Source organism: Hylobates moloch, unplaced genomic scaffold (genome assembly GCF_009828535.3).
Source record: "Hylobates moloch isolate HMO894 unplaced genomic scaffold, HMol_V3 SCAFFOLD_4, whole genome shotgun sequence".
NCBI lineage: Eukaryota > Metazoa > Chordata > Mammalia > Primates > Hylobatidae > Hylobates > Hylobates moloch.
In genome coordinates this window covers 110,714,312-110,736,272 of record NW_026652279.1, presented here as the reverse complement: position 1 = coordinate 110,736,272, position 21,961 = coordinate 110,714,312, and the positions used below count along the sequence as shown (strand labels likewise).

The following is a 21,961-nucleotide window of genomic DNA, read 5'->3' as shown; positions in this document are numbered from 1 at the left end:
CCCAAAGTGCCAGGATTACAGGTGTGAGCCACCATGTCTGGCCAGATTTTTTTTTTAAAAAGACAATTTATCGGTACCATATTTAATGCCTAAAACATTGTTGTGAAGTAACATTCAAAACTGAATGCAAACCCCTATTGTATAAACATAATAAATACAAGTATCAATGTTTAGAACTACAACGTTTACAGCATCTCATGTCTGTTGTTATTCCTGTGTCTATAGTAGCAAAACCTTAAAGCCTTGCATATTTAATGATGTAAATGTTTGATTAGCTCCTTAGTTCCAACAATACTTTTTAATTTAGAAAGTAACAGAAAATTAACTACAAACTGACTTAAATTTGTATGCAATGAGGGAGATTTTGTCCCAAGGAATAAACTCAGATCCTATTGTCAAATGTATACCTGGCACAAGAATAGCAATACCTGAACAACTGTGCATACACTTAGCAGCTCCTTTATAATCTATGTGATTTCAGCATGATTTACCCCAATCATGGAACTATTAAGGATACATTTCCTATTTCAAAAACCTGCAGAAGAGTAAACAATTCTAACCAATTGTCTTAAGAAATTTGAGAAGCTCCCCACCTCAGCTTCTTAAAAAGTGCCATCACTGACTTAAAGAAGATATTTCATCTAGTATAACTTAAATTCTTCTTTATCTTTCCTTGTTAATATACGTTCATATTTAAGAGTTTTTTTTAAATAAAATTACAAATTTGTCCAGGAGTTTTAATTCTTAAAATGCAACGTGCTGCTGCTGTGCTACATATTCTCTATAAGCCAGCGTTCACAATGGCTTCCAAATAATCTGATGCCAATTTTCAGATTTTAGCTCTAGAAGAAAAACCTAGTAAAATAAAGATCCTAGAATGGAATATTCTGTGGAATACAAAATTACAAAATAACTCTACATAGTTTAACCTTTTTGTAACTACATGGCAACAATTTAAAATATTTTATAGCGATGATATTTAGCGTCTATTTTTAAAAACACACGGCATGACTTTAGATTAATACAATGCTTTCTGTCTTAAAATAAAAGCAGAATGTTCGAAAACAGCAAATCTTACCACTCATTTTGTTTTTACAGTAGCAGCAGAGAACAAGAAAATCCAACAAGGAAACAGCGCAGTACACGTTAACAGCTTTAATTGGAGAACGGCTTTTTTTTTTTTTTTTTTTGCAGGGCTGTAAGAGGAAAAGATCCTTTGACCGAGACACGTGATAGTCATCACGTGACCTGCAGTGACCCAGGAAAGGGGAAGGGGAAAAAAAAAAGCAAACGTTCCCGCTTGCAGCATTTCTGATATAGGAAAAAAAAAATCATTAAATGATTTCTACTGCTGCTGCCCTGAATTTGACCGTCTTTCAGACTTCCTTATGAACCAATTCAAAAGCTTTTCAGAAACATATATTTGATGTAAAATGATTCTCTTTGTGTTCACTTCAGTAACACCACAGGTGCTATCTTCTAATTTTTTACTATGCAGCCTGCCACTAATTTTCATTTAAAAATTTGAGATAGTATTAATTTAAAAGATTCAGTCTGAAATGTCATTGTATAACATAATTCTCCATACTCAATCCTTAAGGAATATCCACAATACACAAATAATTGTGTACAGAATATAGGTTTGATAGACGTGTCTCAAAAGTGGGATTTCAGGCTGTTATTTGCCTCTTTAGAGAATAAAGACTACCACTTTCATTATTGGTTTTATTTTCTTTGATTTTTTTTAAATTTAAGATTTAAATTAAAGCGCAGGTGCTCAGTAAATGGCATTCTTACTCATATCCATGAATCTGAAAAGACAGCCTCAGGTGCAGGTTCAGAGTTCTCTATCCAAGAACAAGTAGAGACCAGAAAGGAGACCAAAGATGTCCAGTTACAACAGGAAAGAAGAATAAGAACTTTTGGAGATCTTTTATTACTTTATGGTGCTATGTAACTTCAGAGGAAATTTATTAACAGCTAACAAAAATATACAGGTAATGATAATGACAGTGGTTTGTAACAAGTTGTACAGTGGAAAGAGTGAATTTTGGTATTAAAAGATATATTTTAATAACAGCTTCAGTATTTATTAGCAAGGCAATTTACTGCTCTTCTCTGAGGTTTTAGTGTATTTCAGTGACAAGGTTAATCAACATCATAGCATTGTTGTGAGAATGAAATTAAATAAATTTAAAGTATCAAGTATATTGGTTGATGATACTCAGTAAATAATAGTTATAATATGTAAAAGTATGATCACCATGTTTTCAAAAATAACCACATAGTGCAGAGTATGTACTTGGCATCATTTGGAGTGTTTTACTTGCATTAACTCACTTAATCCTAACAAGTCAAGTGAGCATCATTTCCAGATAAGAAAACTGAAGCAGAGTAACTTGCCAAGGGCACAAAGTGAGGCAAAGGCAGGATTATCTAATAATAAGGCTATACTTTTCAAAAAGTGTAAACTATGTTCAAAGGCCCCATCTCACACAAAGGTGGAAAATAACTGGCAAAGGATAACCTAGAGAAATAGATCTCAATAAATATATGCAAGACACCCCAGAGGAGATAAGACAGTAAGGGCCTATTTTTACAAGTGGGGAAAGGTAATTGTTAACTTCAAAATTCCTATGAAAAGGCAGGGTTGCCCTGAAAAACGAGACCAAAGGGCAAGGAGTCTCCTGGTCTCAACAGAATGTACTCATATACGTTAGACCCCGCCCCCCTGAAAATCTGACCGTGTCTCTGATCTTCAGCCCCTAAACAAAAAGCAAGCCTCTGCAGTCCACCTTCTTATTTTGGCTCACATTTGCACACAGCTGTATTTCTATTTCTTGACTATTTAACTTATCATCTCCTTTCAATCCTTTCCATTATGCTCACTAGACAGTATTTTTTTTTCCATTATAAATAAATTCTCCTATATCCTCAACCTTTTAACAGAACACTTTTTCTTGTGCTGCCTTGAAATGAAGCCTGGATGTCCTGTAGAACACTTTCCCCAGCATGCCCCAGGAGCAGAGACTTCCTATCCTCTCCTGAAGCAGTGTTGGTAGTCTGCAGACACTCCAAGGCTGCTTCGCTTCACCACTGTTGTTCCCATTTCATGCTAAAGTTCCTTCTTCCTTGAGATCGCGGCATATGTGCATACAACCCTCTACCCCTTCTCAATGCTTTAAGGCTGAATCCTCATTTATTGAGAACTTTGGCGCTGTGTTCAATTTTGTTCTCTATTCCCACTCTTGTCCATCAGCATGACTTTAATGTCCAAAATCTAGGCTTAAAATTCCTTGAACTTGTGTCTTTCATTCTATTTTTAGTAACCTATGTTCAAAGATACATCCTTGAACTTATTACTTAGAACTCCACTATCTCATCTTTGAAATATCAAACTTTCACGTGACCATCATATCTTTCTTTCATCTCTCCAGTTCTCTTTCTTCTACACTTGTTCTTCATAGTGATCTCCCTTTTCTCCTGATCCAACACTGCCTTCATAGCCTGATTTCCTTTCCCATCCATGTCTTCCTTTGACTTCCCCATCTCCTGAAAATCTCCAAGTTCAATCAGTCTTCTCTTACACTTGAGCTGTAGAAATCAAGCGGTACTCAGACTGGCATGTTTATAAATTTAGTAGCTTCAGCCTTAACTCAGCTGTCAGCACTGCTCAGGAATCCTTTCATGAATCTTTCCCTGCTCAATCACTTACACTGTTTTCTAGGGTGATTATCAGAGATTCTCGTTATGCTTTAAGAGCCCTCCCAAACCTGACTTCAACCATATCTCGAAATTGAACTCTTCACATTATTTGACATGAAACTGAACTCTTGATGTTATGGAATTGAACTCAATGTTACATACAAACTTTTCTCATTCCTTTCCTCTATTTGCAGAAGAAGCATTGCTCCTTCACTAGATCAAAGGTATCTTTCCTCTTTTTTTTATTATTATACTTTAGGTTTTAGGGTACATGTGCACAATGAGCAGGTTTGTTACATATGTATCCATGTGCCATGTTGTTTTGATGCACCCATTAGCTCGTCATTTAGCATTAGGTATATCTCCTAATGCTGTCCCTCTGCCCTCCCGCCACCCCACAACAGTCCCCAGAGTGTGATGTTCCCCTTCCTGTGTCCATGAGTTCTCATTGTTCAATTCCCACCTATGAGTGAGAACATGCGGTGTTTGGTTTTTTGTCCTTGCCATAGTTTACTGAGAACGATGTTTTCCAGTTTCATCCATGTCCCTACAAAGGACATGAACTCATCATTTTTTATGGCTGCATAGTATTCCATGGTGTATATGTGCCACATTTTCTTAATCCAGTCTATCGTTGTTGGACATTTGGGTTGGTTCCAACTCTTTGCTACTGTGAATAGTGCCGCAATAAACATATGTGTGCATGTGTCTTTATAGCAGCATGATTTATAGTCCTTTGGGTATATACCCAGTAATGGGATGGCTGGGTCAAATGGTATTTCTAGTTCTAGATCCCTGAGGAATCGCCACACTGACTTCCACAATGGTTGAACTAGTTTACAGTCCCACCAACAGTGTAAAAGTGTTCCTATTTCTCCACACCCTCTCCAGCACCTGTTGTTCCCTGACTTTTTAATGATGGCCATTCTAACTGGTGTGAGATGGTATCTCATTGTGGTTTTGATTTGCATTTCTCTGATGGCCAGTGATGATGAGCATTTCTTCATGTGTTTTTTGGCTGCATAAATGTCTTCTTTTGAGAAGTGTCTGTTCATGTCCTTTGCCCACTTTTTGATGGGGTTGTTTTTTCCTTGTAAATTTGTTTGAGTTCACTGTAGATTCTGGATATTAGCCCTTTGTCAGATGAGTAGGTTGCAAAAATTTTCTCCCATTCTATTGGTTGCCTGTTCACTCTGATGGTAGTTTCTTTGGCTGTGCAGAAGCTCTTTAGTTTAATTAGATCCCATTTGTCAATTTTGGCTTTTGTTGCCATTGCTTTTGGTGTTTTAGACATGAAGTCCTTGCCCACGCCTATGTCCTGAATGGTATTGCCTAGGTTTTCTTGTAGGGTGTTAATGGTTTTAGGTCTAACATTTAACTCTTTAATCCATCTTGAATTAATTTTTGTATAAGGTGTAAGGAAAGGATCCAGTTTCAGCTTTCTACATATGGCTAGCCAGTTTTCCCAGCACCATTTATTAAATAGGGAATCCTTTCCCCATTTCTTGTTTTTGTCAGGTTTGTCAAAGATCAGATAGTTGTAGATATGCGGCATTATTTCTGAGGGCTCTGTTCTGTTCCATTGATCTATATCTCTGTTGTGGTACCAGTACCATGCTGTTTTGGTTACTGTAGGCTTGAAGTATAGTTTGAAGTTGGGTAGCGTGATGCCTCCAGCTTTGTTCTTTTGGCTTAGGATTGACTTGGTGATGCGGGCTCTTTTTTGGTTCCATATGAACTTTAAAGTAGTTTTTTCCAATTCTGTGAAGAAAGTCATTGGTAGCTTGATGGGGATGGCATTGAATCTATAAATTACCTTGGGCAGTATGGCCATTTTCACGATATTGATTCTTCCAACCCATGAGCATGGAATGTTCTTCCATTTGTTTGTATCCTCTTTTATTTCATTGAGCAGTGGTTTGTAGTTCTCCTTGAAGAGGTCCTTCACATCCCTTGTAAGTTCGATTCCTAGGTATTTTATTCTCTTTGAAGCAATTGTGAATGGGAGTTTACTCATGATTTGGCTCTCTGTTTGTTTGTGATTGGTGTATAAGAATGCTTGTGATTTTTGTACATTGATTTTGTATCCTGAGACTTTGCTGAAGTTGCTAATCAGCTTAAGGAGATTTGGGGCTGAGACAATGGGGTTTTCTAGATATACAATCATGTCATCTGCAAACAGGGACAATTTGACTTCCTCTTTTCCTAATTGAATACCTTTTATTTCCTTCTCCTGCCTGATTGCCCTGGCCAGAACTTCCAGCACTATGTTGAATAGGAGTGGTGAGAGAGGGCATCCCTGTCTTGTGCCAGTTTTCAAAGGGAATGCTTCCAGTTTTTGCCCATCCCGTATGATATTGGCTGTGGGTTTGTCATAGATAGCTCTTATTATTTTGAGATACGTCCCATCAATACCTAATTTATTGAGAGTTTTTAGCATGAAGGGTTGTTGAATTTTGTCAAAGGCCTTTTCTGCATCTATGGAGATAATCATGTGGTTTTTGTCTTTGGTTCTGTTTATATGGTGGATTACATTTATTGATTTGCATATGTTGAACCAGCCTTGCATCCCAGGGATGAAGCCCACTTGATTATGGTGGATAAGCTTTTTGATGTGCTGCTGGATTCGGTTTGCCAGTATTTTATTGAGGATTTTTGCATCAATGTTCATCAAGGATATTGGTCTGAAATTCTCTTTTTTGGTTATGTCTCTGCCAGGCTTTGGTATCAGGATGATGCTGGCCTCATAAAATGTGTTAGGGAGGATTCCCTCTTTTTTTATCGATTGGAATAGTTTCAGAAGGAATGGTACCAGTTCCTCCTTGTACCTCTGGTAGAATTCAGCTGTGAATCCATCAGGTCCTGGACTCTTTTTGGTTGGTAAGCTATTGATTATTGCCACAATTTCAGAGCCTGTTATTGGTCTATTCAGAGATTCAACTTCTTCCTGGTTTAGTCTTGGGAGGGTGTATTTGTCAAGGAATTTATCCATTTCTTTTAGATTTTCTAGTTTATTTGCATAGAGGTGTTTGTAGTATTCTCTGATGGTAGATTGTATTTCTGTGGGATCGGTGGTGATATCCCCTTTGTCATTTTTTATTGCATCTATTTGATTCTTCTCTCTTTTCTTCTTTATTAGTCTTGCTAGTGGTCTATCAATTTTGTTGATCTTTTCAAAAAACCAGCTCCTGAATTCATTAATTTTTTGAAGGGTTTTTTGTGTCTCTATTTCCTTCAGTTCTGCTCTGATTTTAGTTATTTCTAGCCTTCTGCTAGCTTTTGAATGTGTTTGCTGTTGCTTTTCTAGTTCTTTTAATTGTGATGTTAGGGTGTCAATTTTGGATCTTTCCTGCTTTCTCTTGTGGGCATTTAGTGCTATAAATTTCCCTCTACACACTGCTTTGAATGTGTCCCAGAGATTCTGGTATGTTGTGTCTTTGTTCTCGTTGGTTTCAAAGAACATCTTTATTTCTGCCTTCATTTCATTATGTACCCAATAGTCATTCAGGAGCAGGTTGTTCAGTTTCCATGTAGTTGAGCGGTTTTGAGTGAGTTTCTTAATCCTGAGTTCTAGTTTGATTGCACTGTGGTCTGAGAGACAGTTTGTTATAATTTCTGTTCTTTTACATTTGCTGAGGAGAGCTTTACTTCCAACTATGTGGTCAATTTTGGAATAGGTGTGGTGTGGTGCTGAAAAAAATGTATATTCTGTTGACTTGGGGTGGAGAGTTCTGTAGATGTTTATTAGGTCCACTTTGTGCAGAGCTGAGTTCAATTCCTGGATATCCTTGTTAACTTTCTGTCTCATTGATCTGTCTAATGTTGACAGTGGGGTGTTAAAATCTCCCATTATTATTGTGTGGGAGTTTAAGTCCCTTTGTAGGTTACTCAGGACTTGCTTTACGAATCTGGGTGCTCCTGTGTTGGGTGCATATATATTTAGGATAGTTAGCTCTTCTTGTTGAATTGATCCCTTTACCATTATGTAATGGCCTTCTTTGTCTCTTTTGATCTTTGTTGGTTTAAAGTCTATTTTATCAGAGACTAGGATTGCAACCCCTGCCTTTTTTTGTTCTCCATTTGCTTGATAGATCTCCTCCATCCCTTTATTTTAAGTCTATGTGTGTCTCTGTACGTGAGATGGGTTTCCTGAATACAGCACACTGATGGGTCTTGACTCCTTATCCAGTTTGCCAGTCTGTGTCTTTTAATTGGAGCATTTAGCCCATTTACATTTAAAGTTAATATTGTTATGTGTGAATCTGATCCTGTCATTATGATGTTAGTTGGTTACTTTGCTCGTTAGTTGACGCAGTTTCTTCCTAGCCTCGATGGTCTTTACAATTTGGCATGTTTTTGCAGTGGCTGGTACCGGTTGTTCCTTTCCATGTTTAGTGCTTCCTTCAGGAGCTCTTTTAGGGCAGGCCTGGTGGTGACAAAATCTCTCAGCATTTGCTTGTCTGTAAAGTATTTTATTTCTCCTTCACTTATGAAGCTTAGTTTGGCTGGATATGAAATTCTGGGTTGAAAATTCTTTTCTTTAAGAATGTTGAATATCAGCCCCCACTCTCTTCTGGCTTGTAGAGTTTCTGCCGAGAGATCAGCTGTTAGTCTGATGGGCTTCCCTTTGTGGGTAACCCAACCTTTCTCTCTGGCTGCCCTTAACATTTTTTCCTTCATTTCAACTTTGGTGAATCTGACAATTATGTGTCTTGGAGTTGCTCTTCTCGAGGAGTATCTTTGTGGCATTCTCCGTATTTCCTGAATCTGAATGTTGGCCTGCCTTGCTAGATTGGGAAAGTTCTCCTGGATAATATCTTGCAGAGTATTTTCCAACTTGGTTCCATTCTCCCCATCATTTTCAGGTACACCAATCAGATGTAGGTTTGGTCTTTTCACATAGTCCCAAATTTCTTGGAGGCTTTGTTTGTTTCTTTTTATTCTTTTTTCTCTAAACTCCCCTTCTCACTTCATTTCATTCATTTCATCTTCCATCATTGATACCCTTTCTTCCAGTTGATCGCATCGGCTACCGAGGCTTCTGCAATCTTCGCGTAGTTCTCGATACTCGGCTTTCAGCTCCATCAGCTCCTTTAAGCCCTTCTCTCCATTGGTTATTGTAGTTATCCATTCGTCTAATTTTTTTTTAAAGTTTTTAACTTCTTTGCTATTGTTTTGAATTTCCTCCTGTAGCTCGGAGTAGTTTGATCGTCTGAAGCCTTCTTCTCTCAACTCGTCAAAGTCATTCTCTGTCCAGCTTTGTTCTGTTGCTGGTGAGGAACTGCGTTCCTTTGGAGGAGGAGAGGTGCTCTGCTTTTTAGAGTTTCCAGTTTTTCTGCTCTGTTTTTTCCCCATCTTTGTGGTTTTATCTACTTTTGGTCTTTGATGATGGTGATGTACAGATGGGTTTTTGGTGTGGATGTCCTTTCTGTTCGTTAGTTTTCCTTCTACCAGACAGGACCCTCAGCGTCAGGTCTGTTGGAGTTTGCTAGAGGTCCACTCCAGACCCTATTTGGCTGGGTGTCAGCAGCAGTGGCTGCAGAACAGCGGATTTTTGTGAGATCACAAATTCAGCTGTCTGATAGTTCCTCTGGAAGTTTTGTCTCAGAGGAGTACCTGGCCGAGTAAGGTGTCAGTCTGTCCCTACTAGGGGGTGCCTCCCAGTTAGGCTGCTCAGGGGTCAGGGACCCACTTTAGGAGGCAGTCTGTCCGTTCTCAGATCTCCAGCTGCGTGCTGGGAGAACCACTACTCTCTTCAAAGCTGTCAGTCAGACAGGGACATTTAAGTCTGCAGAGGTTCCTGCTGAATTTTTGTTTGTCTGTGCCCTGCTCCCAGAGGTGGAGCCTACAGAGGCAGGCAGGCCTCCTTGAGCTGTGGTGGGCTCCACCCAGTTCGAGCTTCCTGGCTGCTTTGTTTACCTAAGCAAGCCTGGGCAATGGCGGGTGCCCCTCCCCCAGCCTCGCTGCCGCCTTGCAGTTTGATCTCAGACTGCTGTGCTAGCAATCAGCGAGACTCCGTGGGCGTAGGACACTCCGAGCCAGGTGTGGGACACAATCTCCTGGTGTGCCGTCTTCCAGGCCCGTTGAAAAAGCGCAGTATTAGGGTGGGACTGACCCGATATTCCAGGTGCCGTCTGTTACCCCTTTCTTTGACTAGGAAAGGGAACTCCCTGAACCCTTGCGCTTCCCGAGTGAGGCAATGCCTCGCCCTGCTTCAGCTGGCGCACAGTGCACTGCACCGACTGTCCTGCACCCACTGTTTGGCACTCCCTAGTGAGATGAACCCGGTACCTCAAACAGAAATGCAGAAATCACCCGTCTTCTGTGTTGCTCAGGCTGGGAGCTGTAGACCAGAGCTGTTCCTATTCAGCCATCTTGGCTCCACCAACCTATCTTTCCTCTTTTACTCTTGATTTGATCCTCCACTTGGACTTGGCTTCATTGGTCATTTCCGTCCTGTCAGGTATTTTTACCTTTTCCTTTGTTCAGTCTCTTTGAACCAGTGCATCTGTGCCCATAAATATGGTAAAGTTTCACACATAAACCATGCATATCATCCATCTCTCACTGACACTTTTTTTCTGCCCCGTCATACCATCCAGCTACCACTCTTTTCTCAAACTTCTCAAAATTAACAGTAACTCTATTTTCTAACATAACTCTATATAACTCTATTTTCTAACATAACTCTATATAACTCTATTTTCTAACATAACTCTATATAACATTAACTCTATAACATGACTCTATTTTCTGACCTTACATTCACTTTCACATTTTAAATAAAATTTTGATTACGCAATATTTGATACATACAAAAGAAAATAGTGCAAGTCATTAAAGTGACTGTTTCAAATCCACCATCCAAGCCAAGAAACAGATCATACCAACACTGCTGCATCCATGTGCTCCTTCACCATCTAATCCATCACTCTGTGCCACTCATGTCTCCATTATCCTGAATTTTGAGTTTATTCTTACCTTTCTTTTAAAAATAATTTCCTACAAAAAAATCACATATATCCCTAAACAATATTATGATTTCTAGGACTTATCTATGTAGTTTCTTTCATATAGCTGTAGTTTCCTCATTTTCATTTATGTTTTTATGTAAATAACTATAATTTGTTTATTCTGTCATTAGCTTTTGGGCTCTTTACAGTTTCTGGTTTTTTTTTTTTTCTTTCATTCACTTAACAAACATATATAGATTATCTACAATGTGCCAGATACTGTTCTGGGCACTAGAGGAAGAAAATAATAACATGGTAAATAAGTAAATCATATTCAAGTAAACCACAAAGTATATTTGAAAGAGATAAATGCTATAAAATAAAAAAGAGAGGCTGGGTGTGCTGCTTCGTGCCTGTAATGCCGGCACTTTAGGAGGCTGAGGTGGGTCACTAGAGCCTAGGAGTTCAGGACTATACTTGACAACATAGTGAGACCCCATCTCCACAAAAAATCTCAAAAACTGAGTTGGGTGTGGCGGTGCATGCCTGTGCTCCCAGTTATTTAGGAGGCTGAGGTGGGAATCTCGCTTGAGCCTAGGAAGCTGAGATAACAGCGAGCTGTGATCCTGCCACTGCACTCCAGCCTGGACAACAGAGTGAGACCCCATCTCAAAGGAAACAAATAAAACAGAGTAGGGTAAAAAGGATTTTAAGTACTAAGATAGGCTAATGGTGAGGGGGAGATTGAATATTGCAATTTAAAATACAGAGATCAGTTTAGGTTTCAATGAGAAGGTCACATTTGAACCAAGACTTGAAAGAACTGTGGGAGTGGGCCATATGGATATCTGAGGGAGGAACATTCTACACAGAAGGAGCAACCAGTGTAAAGGCCCTAAGGGAGAACATGACTGGCATGTTTAAGACTCAACAAGGACACCACTGTCACCAGAGCAGCATGAGTGAAGGGGGAGAAAAGGAGTGAGGTTAGAGTGATTAAGAGGGAAATGAGTTACACTCTGTTAGGCCTCATAGGTCACTGTATGCTTTTACTTTGAGTAAAATAAGAGCCATTGCTGGATTTTAAAACATGATCTAAGTTATATTAAAAAAATTCATCTGACTTACACATATTGCTGGTAAGTATATGGTACAACCATTTTGCAAAACTGGCAATATCTACTAAAGTTGAACATAAGCATACTCTATGATCTAGTAATTCTACTTTTAAGTATATGGGCAGTGGAAATGCTTACATATAACACCAACCAAAGATGTAATTTAGAACATTCATAGCAGTACTAATTTTAACAGCACAAAAGTGGATGAAGCATATTTGGGGATGATTAGGTGTTCAGATTTGGACATGTTATGTTAGAAATGTCTATTAGTCATCCAAATGGAGATTTCAACTAGCAGGCAGTTCATTTTACTATTCTGGAGTTCAGGGAAATACCTAGTCTAGAGATACAAATTCCAGAGTCTTTGGTAGACAGGCTTTAAATCCATGAGACTGGATGACATCAACAAAGGAATTAAAGTAGATAGAGAAGACAATCTAATGCTATCTCTTAGATAGAAGCATGGATCAGAACACTGCTGCTATCTCTCTGTCTCTTAGCCCACATGTGCAAATGTTTCTTTAAGGTATGTACCTAAGAGAGGAAATGCTGTGTCTTAGGGTTTTGTGAATGTTAGTTTTTACAGGATAGTGCCACATAGTTTTCCCGAGTATATGACTTTATATTCCTACCAGCCAGGCATGTATAAGAAGTTCCACTGATTCACATTCTCTCCATTACTTGGTATTTAGATTTTTAAATTTTTGCCAGTCTCACTTTGATCTTATTTTGCATTACCCAGTCCATGTTTTCCACCTATTCTTCTACTGGGTAGTCTTTTTTAAAAAATAGATTGGGAAGAGTTTTTGTGTATTCTGGATACTAATTCCTTATGGTTACATTGGTTGCAAATACACTCTTCCTAGTTTATGACTTACATTTTTCATATATTTTATAATGTTCCAAAGTTCCTAATTGTAATGGAGTCAAATTTACTGATCATTTGATAGTTAGCATTTTGTGTGTTTGTACCCTAAAAAAACTTTCTCTACTCTGTAGTCATGAAGATACTATTTATTATTATTTTTAAGTTTATCCTTTCACATAAGTCTTTAAGTCTTCAAGAATTAATTTTGGGGTAAGGTATGAGAAAAGGATCTGATTCCATTTTAATCCAAATGGATAACCAACTGTCCCAGCATTGTTTCTTGCCCCTTATCCCCTAGGACATGTCTCTTACTTTTTGTGGGCACAACAATGAAATTAAAATTGTCTTATAGAAGATCTTTTTTAATAAGAGGATGGTACCCAGAGCAGAGCATCCATTCTACCAAATGACTTGAAATGGAAGTCTCCAAAATCACGTTTCTTTTCTTTTCTTTTTGAGACGTAGTCTCACTCTGTCACCTGGGCTGGAGTGCAGTGGCGCGATCTGAGCTCACTGCAAGCTCCGCCTCCTGGGTTCACACCATTCTCCCGCCTCAGCATCCCGAATAGCTGGGACTACAGGTGCCCACCACCATGCCTGGCTAATTTTTTGTATTTTTAGTAGAGATGGGATTTCACAGTGTTAGCCAGGATGGTATGGATCTCCTGACCTCGTGATCCACCCGCCTCGGCCTCCCAAAGTACTGGGATTACAGGCATGAGCCACTGTGCCCGGCCCCAAAATCACATTGCAATCCACCATAATCAGGCTTTTGTCCAGTCCACTCTACTGAGACTGCACTGGCAAAAGTCACTGAGATCAAATTCTTACTTATCAAATCCAATTAACATTGCTGACAACTCTCTTAAATATTCTTCCTTAACATTTGAAATACTAGTTTCTCCTAGTTTCCTTTCTACCTCCTGATCATACTTTTTCAATTTTTTAATGGCTTCTTGTCTTCTGCTCTTCCTTAAGTGTTTGTTTTCCTGGGAGTTTTGCTCTTGGTCCACTTCCCTTATTCCACATGATCGCTCAAGATGATCTTATTTACTACCCTCATGAAAGATTATCATTCTGTATCTCATCCAGACTTTTTTCTTGAGCTCTAGATCTATAATACTTAATTTACATAAAACTCAAAACCAGTTATTTTTTCCATCAATAGTCACTCCGCTTCAGTGTTTCCCATGATAAGTTAATCTTAAGACAGAAATGTGAGAATAATCCTAGACTCTATTTTCCCCCTCATCTCAATTTCCACATCATCTATTTGGAAGTTCTGACAGTTTTATCTCCTAAATATCTCTCAAATCCATGTTCTCTTCTACTCCATTGCTATTGCCTTAGCAGCACTAGGCTCTTTCTAGAACTATTTCAGTATTCTCCTAATAGGTCTCCTTGACCCCAGTCCCTAGCAATTGATACATCTCTCATACTAAAGCTAACCTGATCTAAAAAACAAATTTCACTGTATCCTCCTCTGCTTATAACCCAGAGACCATTCTGTATTGTGATGAGATGAAGTCCAAATTCTTTACTGTAGCCTACTATGCTTCCACATGAACTGGGTGATGCCACTCAAGCTGGTAAAATACCAGTCTATCCTTGTCAATACTGTGTGAACCACATTTGTTTTCACTGGGATCAAAATGTCTTCAAGTGGAACTTTGTTACTATTTTGCTATTTTATCATTCATTTTATTATAATTTGTTATAGCCTAAACATAAGGCAGCATAAGGTAGTGATGAAGAACATGGACTCTGAGCAAGCCTGTCTAATTCTAATGACAGCTTATAGCTGTGAGACCTTTCAAGTTACTTAACCTCTTTGTATCTTAGTTTTCTCACATGTAAATTGGAAATAATTATTCTATTTCATAGAGATATTATGCAGATTAAATAAGTTCATATTTGTACAGCACTTAGAACAGTGTTTGGTACAGAGTAAGTGCTTAAGCAATGTCACCTAAGCACAGTGCTAGTGCTTGTATTGACAAGCCTACCTGAAAATCAATAGTTCAGGAATGGTAGTTAATATGTTAAAATATTATGAAGAAATCCAAACAATTGCTATGACATGCCATGCTATTAAGATAGCTCTCTGCAAAATATTTGAGATAATATTACAAAAATAAGCAGGTACATTTTTAAGTTTGCTAAAATTATCATATAATTAAACAAGAATGGGAAAATGAAAAATATGCTGGTCACTGCATAATACATTCCTATAAACTGTAATCTCCTCAATGAATCCTCTGTGTTTATTCCTATAGAAAAATTGTTTGATGCATATACTCGAATTAACGAGGTCTTTAGGAAACAAAAAATACATGCATCCTGTATTGTCCTCGCTATAACCAAAAGGTCCTTGAAGGTAGTGACCACATTACTAACACTGAGGATAAGAACTCTGTGGCAAACGGGAGAATAGTAAGGGTATGAAGTTAAGTCTTGTTAAGTTTTCTTAGAAGGGTTCTGAAGGTAGGAGTCAATATCGCCTAAAGCACACAAAAAGCACTGACATTTGGATGGAAAACCCAACACTACTATGCCCTAAATATCTGCTAGTTACATATAATAAAGCAAAATGTACCTATATTTATCTCACTGAAACTATTGTGAAGAAAGATCCTAGACTGTTTCTAGTAAGTAAGGGATATTATATGGAAAACAATCAGTGAATTAGTAGCTAAACTCATTCCAAAAGACAATTTAAGGTGATTTAAGATATATGTAGCACCAAAACCAAACCAAAACACAAGCCATGATAAATTGAAGAAAAGGGAAAATTAATATAGAAAAAACAATAAGAATAAAGAGTAAGCTTAAAAAGAAAAAACAAGAAAAAAAAGCTAGGCTTGCTTCATGCCTGTAATCCCAGCATTTGGGGAGGCTGAGGTGGGAGGAATGCTTGAGCCCAGTAGTTAGAGACCAGCCTAGGAAAACAGTGAGACCTTGTCTTTAAATAAATAAATACATAACAATTTAAAAAGGAGGGAGGCTAGTCTTATGCTCTTACTAGAGGATGAGCAATAAAAGCTCTCTGCTTTGTGTAAGCTGAAACATGATTAAAATCAGATACCAAGGACCACGCTGTCAAGTTGGTTAAGTTAGTTCTTCCCTTCTGCAGTTTAAGTATTGCCCACACTGCCATACAACATGATTCCAATGATTTGGCTTAAAAAAAAAACAACAAAAAACAATCTAAAGCAGATATAGTCCAAGATGACTGCTACCATATATAAAATTCAGTAAAGCATCCATAAATGTCTAACTTTTAAGCAACATGTCCTCCAAAATAGTTGCAAAATGAACAGCTACAACAGATGAATCAGTTGATTTGCAGAAAGAGATTGTCGGCTATGCGGCAAATTAAAAGTAAGAAGAGTTGATTTTGATTTTTTTTTTCCTGGCAAACCAGATCAGCTGTTTATTAAGGCTGCTGTTAGATTATAATAATCAGGGTCATTTGCATTGTCCAAAAACTTAAAAGGCAGACTCATTCAGCTAAACAAAGAGTGGTTTCAGGTCACTAAGATATAAAAGGATGGGATGTGAGGTACACTCTTCTCTTCTACCTATTTTTATCTGTTATTTCAAAAGACTGACTCTGACCCTGACTCTGATTCTCGTGGCAGTATTAAAGTGCAGGTTCTGAATAAGCATCTAAATAATATGTGTTAAACTCATACAGCTTAGAGCTTAATTGACACATGTCCACAGAGTCAAGGGACCAAGGAAAGATCAACGAAATCTGCAACTAACCAGGTGCTCCATGGGAAGGAGTCTATTGCCAGGGAGTGACTGACAATGAAATAAGCAAATAGTCTTTGGGGAGATAAGGGGAGTGAAGAATTGGAAACTATAATTTTGTCTTTGGGCACAAATCAAACCTTGTTTCTTCTCCTTTTAACTCTTTCTCATTTACTCACCCAGGTTTTACCTCTTTTCCCGTTCAGAGGCCTTAGTCAACCTGCATATCTCACCAGATAGTCGCCGATTTCTCTATAATTTTCTCCTTTACTTATACTAAGATGTTGATTCAACAAAAGTTTTACTTTACATTATACATGTTAATAGGAAAGCAATGTGAGGATCAGTCTAAGGCCAAATATATTTTGGATTGATTTGAGGGGTGAGGGTGGCTGGATAAGGTTAGGAGGCTAGATATTAACCAGAAAATGGTCAATACAGAAGTTATCTGTGTTCTAAGATAGTATTTCCAAAACATTTGGATTTATGTGCCAGCAAAATTTCAAAACAGATTCTGGGGACTCATTAACCAGCTTTTCATTAGGCCAAGTAAAGACATTAAAAGTTAAGAAGAAATTAAGAACGGACAGAAGGAAGTCTATCCTATATGGTCACATCAATTCATAAAGAGAGGATACTGTAACTTCAAACATTATAAAAGATTTAACTTCAGAATTTTTAAAAAGTAAATAAATTTAACTTAATGAAAAACCACCACATTATCGTTATTATTCCCATTTCCTAGACTGATGAAATGTCCCTACATCTATGGATAAGGGTTTGGGAATAACTCTTAGCAGTAAGAGGGATAGGGATTTATCTTTCAGGCTGGCTGAGCTCTGGTGACAGGAAGAAGGAGGAAACGGAGCAGAGGTAGGATAATTATATTATCATCATCCAATCAGGAACACTTCTGAAAGTGAAAAAGGGGGCTAAAAATCATTAAAAATACATAATTTGGTATGTTTCTTTATTGACTGATATATTTTAATTACACTGAGGGAGATAAAGTTCTAACAAAATCTATCGAAAAATAAAATGCTTTATTAAAAAACACATGCAAGTACATTAAAGAGCATTTAAAGGTATTCTTCATTTTGAGTATCTGAATATTGGAGTAATATAAACAGAACGATTATTCTTAGTATGTATGTATTTTAATTTCTTAGCTATACCTGTCTTTAATTGCTTATCACTGGTATTTAATTGAAAAATTTCTTCTTTCAAATAGTCATCTTAATTTTTAAAATAAAATTGCTTACAATGTTGTATTTTATGGTTTATAAACTTAAAGCTGCTAATACCTTCAACTGACTCTTTTTTGTAATATTTTAAGACTACAATATTTATATTAAGAAAAACTGTTTCTAAGGTGCTATCTGGTAAGCTGGGAGCATTATCTATTAAGTGGAGGATACTCTCAGTTCTACTTTTTGTTTTTTATTGAGATGTGTAAATGCTTCAAATATTTTTACAATATTAAATACTATAAAAACATTAAATATTTTTACAAATCTCACTGAATTGTCTTTATTTCTTTTGCATGTTTCACCAAATTTAGACCTTGTTTTTGAGCTCATTATTGCTGAGAGTTTACTGCAAAATAAAAAAGTACTGCCAAATAACAGTTATAGATTTATACAATAAGTGATAAAAATCATGCAAGCTATTTTTTATATATTCAGTGGCAGAAATATTTAATTTCCTCATATTTATTTATTTAACCTATATGCTTCCCACTGGTCCTTCCACTTGGTGCCCTGGTGACACCAAGTGGCCAGCAAAGACAGCAGCATCAAATACTTCTTCCACTACCACCAGGAAACTGAAAGTAGTTCCCAGTCCTTTAGATCTAAGCACTCTTTCACTCACTGTTAATTAAGACTTGCTTCTGGCAAGGGTCAGGAAGAGAGAATGATTTATTTTGGTTGTCTAAGATTTAACCACAAGTTAAAGTGAAAAAGAGATGGATGAGCTACTTACTAGAGATCAAGGTGGAAGCTGGAAATTCAAAATGGTGGTCAACCAAATCTATCACAACTTATTTTAATGAACTACTAATAATATTGTTTTAAAAATGATAAATCTGAGACAAATGTTAAACCAGTTAGATATCAAGATGAGGCAAAAACCAGAACTGTCTTAGACAAATTGGGATATAAGGTCCCCCTAATAAGGAATGCTTATTTATTAAGGCTATGAAACACCTGGCAACATTTATTCATATAAGGCAGGCAATTGGTATAGGCCTTGATCTAGGAACTCACCAAATCGGTGAGTCAGAACTTGGGAACAGAATAAGGAAGTTACAGAAGAAAGAGAAAAGATCAAGGTCATTATTCATGCTTAGATGTTTAGAGACCTTTCTTTTCCTTGGAAATTTATTATTCTTTTTAAAGTTTGGATAAAGCAGAATGCTTAAATTAGGGGCCTAAGTATGATTCAGAATTGTGGATAATTTCATTTATCTGTGTACAAGTAACTGAAAATTTCTATGATTAGATTTGCAGCACAATTAGATGTATCAGTGATAAACACCAAGTAGAGTACATTTGAAGAACGACTCATGGTGAGAATCTACCTTTAGCACTAAATTGAACTGCATATAAATAGAAAACTTGAAGGAGATGTGTTTACCAAGCACCTGTTTCTAAACAAGAAATTATTTTTAGTGCACTTGTTTAGAAAGCTGCAGAGGCTGTGACATTAATGTCCATGAATGCAGCAGGTTGTGAACATTACTATTTTTAGTATCAGCCTAATATGAACAATGATGAATCATTCTTTTGTTATTTTAGTAGGAAGAAGCACTTAGGATTTACTGCAGCACATTAGGTTAACTATGCCTCAATAACTGAACACCCACACTTTGACATCACACAGGCAGTGATATGGATCAGTGACGCAAATCCTGTCAGGATCAAACATTAAGGCCACAGATTGAAAAAAACTGCTCAAGTGACAAAGCAGGCTAGTCATCTACCATGCAGACTGCATTAAATCAGTACTGCTAGTGTCAAAAAGGGTTGTGCTAGGTTCTCTTTTTACATAATAGCTAAACTTTTTTATTTTAATTATAGATTGCCCATACAACAGAATCTATATGTTAGTTTCCTCACAGCTTCTGTGCTTTAAGGTCTGGGCCCTTAGAAACATGTCTTAAGGTTCTACTAGCCATATGAATTATCTGTAAAAAGGCTTCTGTATCTAGGCTTTTTAGACTATCTTCTGCAGATATGTTGCCATTTATTAAGCATTTTATATAATATGCTGTGCTTGACAAAATATCATTTTGATTCAGATTTGGAGCACTAAACTATGGCCTTACAATTTACTGCAATTTCAGGGTCTTCTTCTCACTAGTCACTTCTTCTTTGGGCCTATAATTTTAAAACTTTATTAGTCTTTTTGGGCATCAAAATATCAATTTTTTAATGGTTACAGCTGGATGGCTTATGAGTAATCATATGTATAAGGTTTCAAATATATTATCCCTGAATTAAACATACCCACACCTAATTGGAAATCTTCTCTTCTATAAAAGGAACAGAACTTGCCCCTGGAGGCTTGGCACAGAATGTTCACATCCTGCTGTAGGTTCTCCCCAAAAGAAACTAGGCCTGTACACTTAAAGCATTACCCTTCCTGTTAGTTTATGTTGTAAGACTGGCACTTCCCAGGGGAACTAGAAAACCAAACGGAGATCAAAGCTGGAGGCACATCTAATAACCTTTCATTCTGTCATCATTACTCTGACATAGACTAAAATGAAAACATGCCAAGGGCCTTTTCCCATACCCTCAGGCTTTTGCTTTGGTGGTGTTTCCTCAACCAGTGTTGTTTCTTAAGAAAAACTGTTAAAAAAAAATGTAAAAAAGCAAGGGCTTTCCTTCATTCTAAGTTTTTTTTTTTTTTTTTTAACTGCTAATCATCTAAAAGAAATATTTGGAAAATATAAAAACTGCTGAGACAGTTGTTCTCATAGTTCTTCTGGACTGTGAAATTTGTAAATCATCCTAGTTTCTTCTCACCCTCCACACTGAGCCTCCAGGTCTCATTCTTATTACTATAGTTTTGGTTATCCCCTGCTTAAAATCCTTCAATGGTTCCCCGTTCCTCTCAGAATAAAATGTGAAATCTCTAGCGTGGCATATAATGGTATTTGCAAAGTAGCATATATTTTTAGTCTCATTTTCAGACACTCTCCCATGCAGTCTCTTCTCCAAGCTACCTCTCTAATCACAGCTTTTCTGTTTCCTCTAACCTGTGTGTGCTTGGGCTTTGCACATGCTGTTCCTTCTGTCTCGAAGATATTTTTCTGTTTATTTTTTTCCTTCTGGCTAACTTCTACTTCTTCAAGCATCATATTTTCCTAAGCACTCAATGACTTCCCTATGCTTGCTCAGGTATTCCTAACTTGGCCTCCCACATAAATTCCATCATAGCACTTAGCATTGCCTTCTTTGTTTTAACTGTGTGTTACTTTTCTGTCTGTCACACTAGGCTGTGAGGCAAGGCCTAAGTCTTTCAAGTAACTGTCAAGAATGAGTTGTCCCTCAGGACATGAAAAGGGACTTAAAACAAATTCTCTCTCCAGGGAAAAGAGCACACACTCAGTGACTGTGTTTTCTGTGTTCTAGCAAGTGGCTGAACACAGAAGACTGGACACAAAGAAGTGAGAAACTTCAGCATATTAAGACTTAATAATAATATTAAAATATTGAAATATGATGGTATTTTACTGTAATGATAAAAGGATTTTCCAAAAATATTGAAGGATTACATGATAAAGCAGAAGGGAATGTCAAAGACAGAACTCTGTTAAACCATAAAGAATGGAAACTGGATTTGATTAAAATTCATTCTTTAAAAGTGAATGAACATCTTCAAACAATGGTATCACATGGGTTTTGGGATCAGAGAGTCCAATGCTAACTTTATTCAACTCTGGTAGAGTCATAATTTTAACCTCTGGAGCCATAGAGAAAATAACATACCTGTAAAGAAATCCTGTCCTGCAACCATTATGTTATTTTGTGATTCTTATGGTTAATGGTGACATGTTTGGATGCACTTTAATCAAAGACTATAACCACAGTCAGGAGCACAAGTTACACTTCTCTAGATACAGGAAGAAACTTTCTGAAAAATGAAATTATGCTTAGTGTTTGTTGCCATAACAGAGGAAAACTTAGAGAATGAATCCTAGATAAGTTGGAGAAGAATGATTTTTCTGTCTCTATATATCTAGGTAGTGTCTAACAATCACATCCAACATGTTGCCATACAAAGGAACCAGGAAAGATCTTTTCTGTTTCCTAGAACATTTTCTGCAGATGGCACAAAAGCATGTAAATGACAGTAGATAAATTTACGGTAGTTTCTTTATAACATTATATAAGTATTCTCTGGACATCCTAGCCTCATCTCAGCTATGCTTCTGGAAAAAAAATTACAAAGGTTTGCTCCTGGGTTAGAATGCTTAATTAGTACTTCCCTGAATCAAAAAATGTGGTAGAAGTTATTACAAGACTAAACTAAGGTAAATCTCTGTGTTT

At 37.2% G+C, this 21,961-nt stretch overlaps 1 protein-coding gene across 3 annotated transcripts in view; it reads right to left on the bottom strand.

The window, feature by feature from the left end:
• FNDC3A (fibronectin type III domain containing 3A) overlaps positions 1 to 21,961 on the bottom strand; it is a 220,146-nt gene that overhangs the window by 92,689 nt on the left and 105,496 nt on the right. The window contains exon 1 of one of the 3 annotated variants that reach the window (XM_032150881.3): positions 1,079 to 1,182. The exons of the other annotated variants lie outside the window; for them this stretch is intronic. Within the exon in view, the coding sequence (XP_032006772.1) occupies positions 1,079 to 1,085 (7 nt within the window). The 5' untranslated portion in view covers positions 1,086 to 1,182. Of the gene's footprint in view, positions 1 to 1,078; positions 1,183 to 21,961 lie in introns of those variants that run through there. 3 annotated transcript variants of the gene reach the window in all.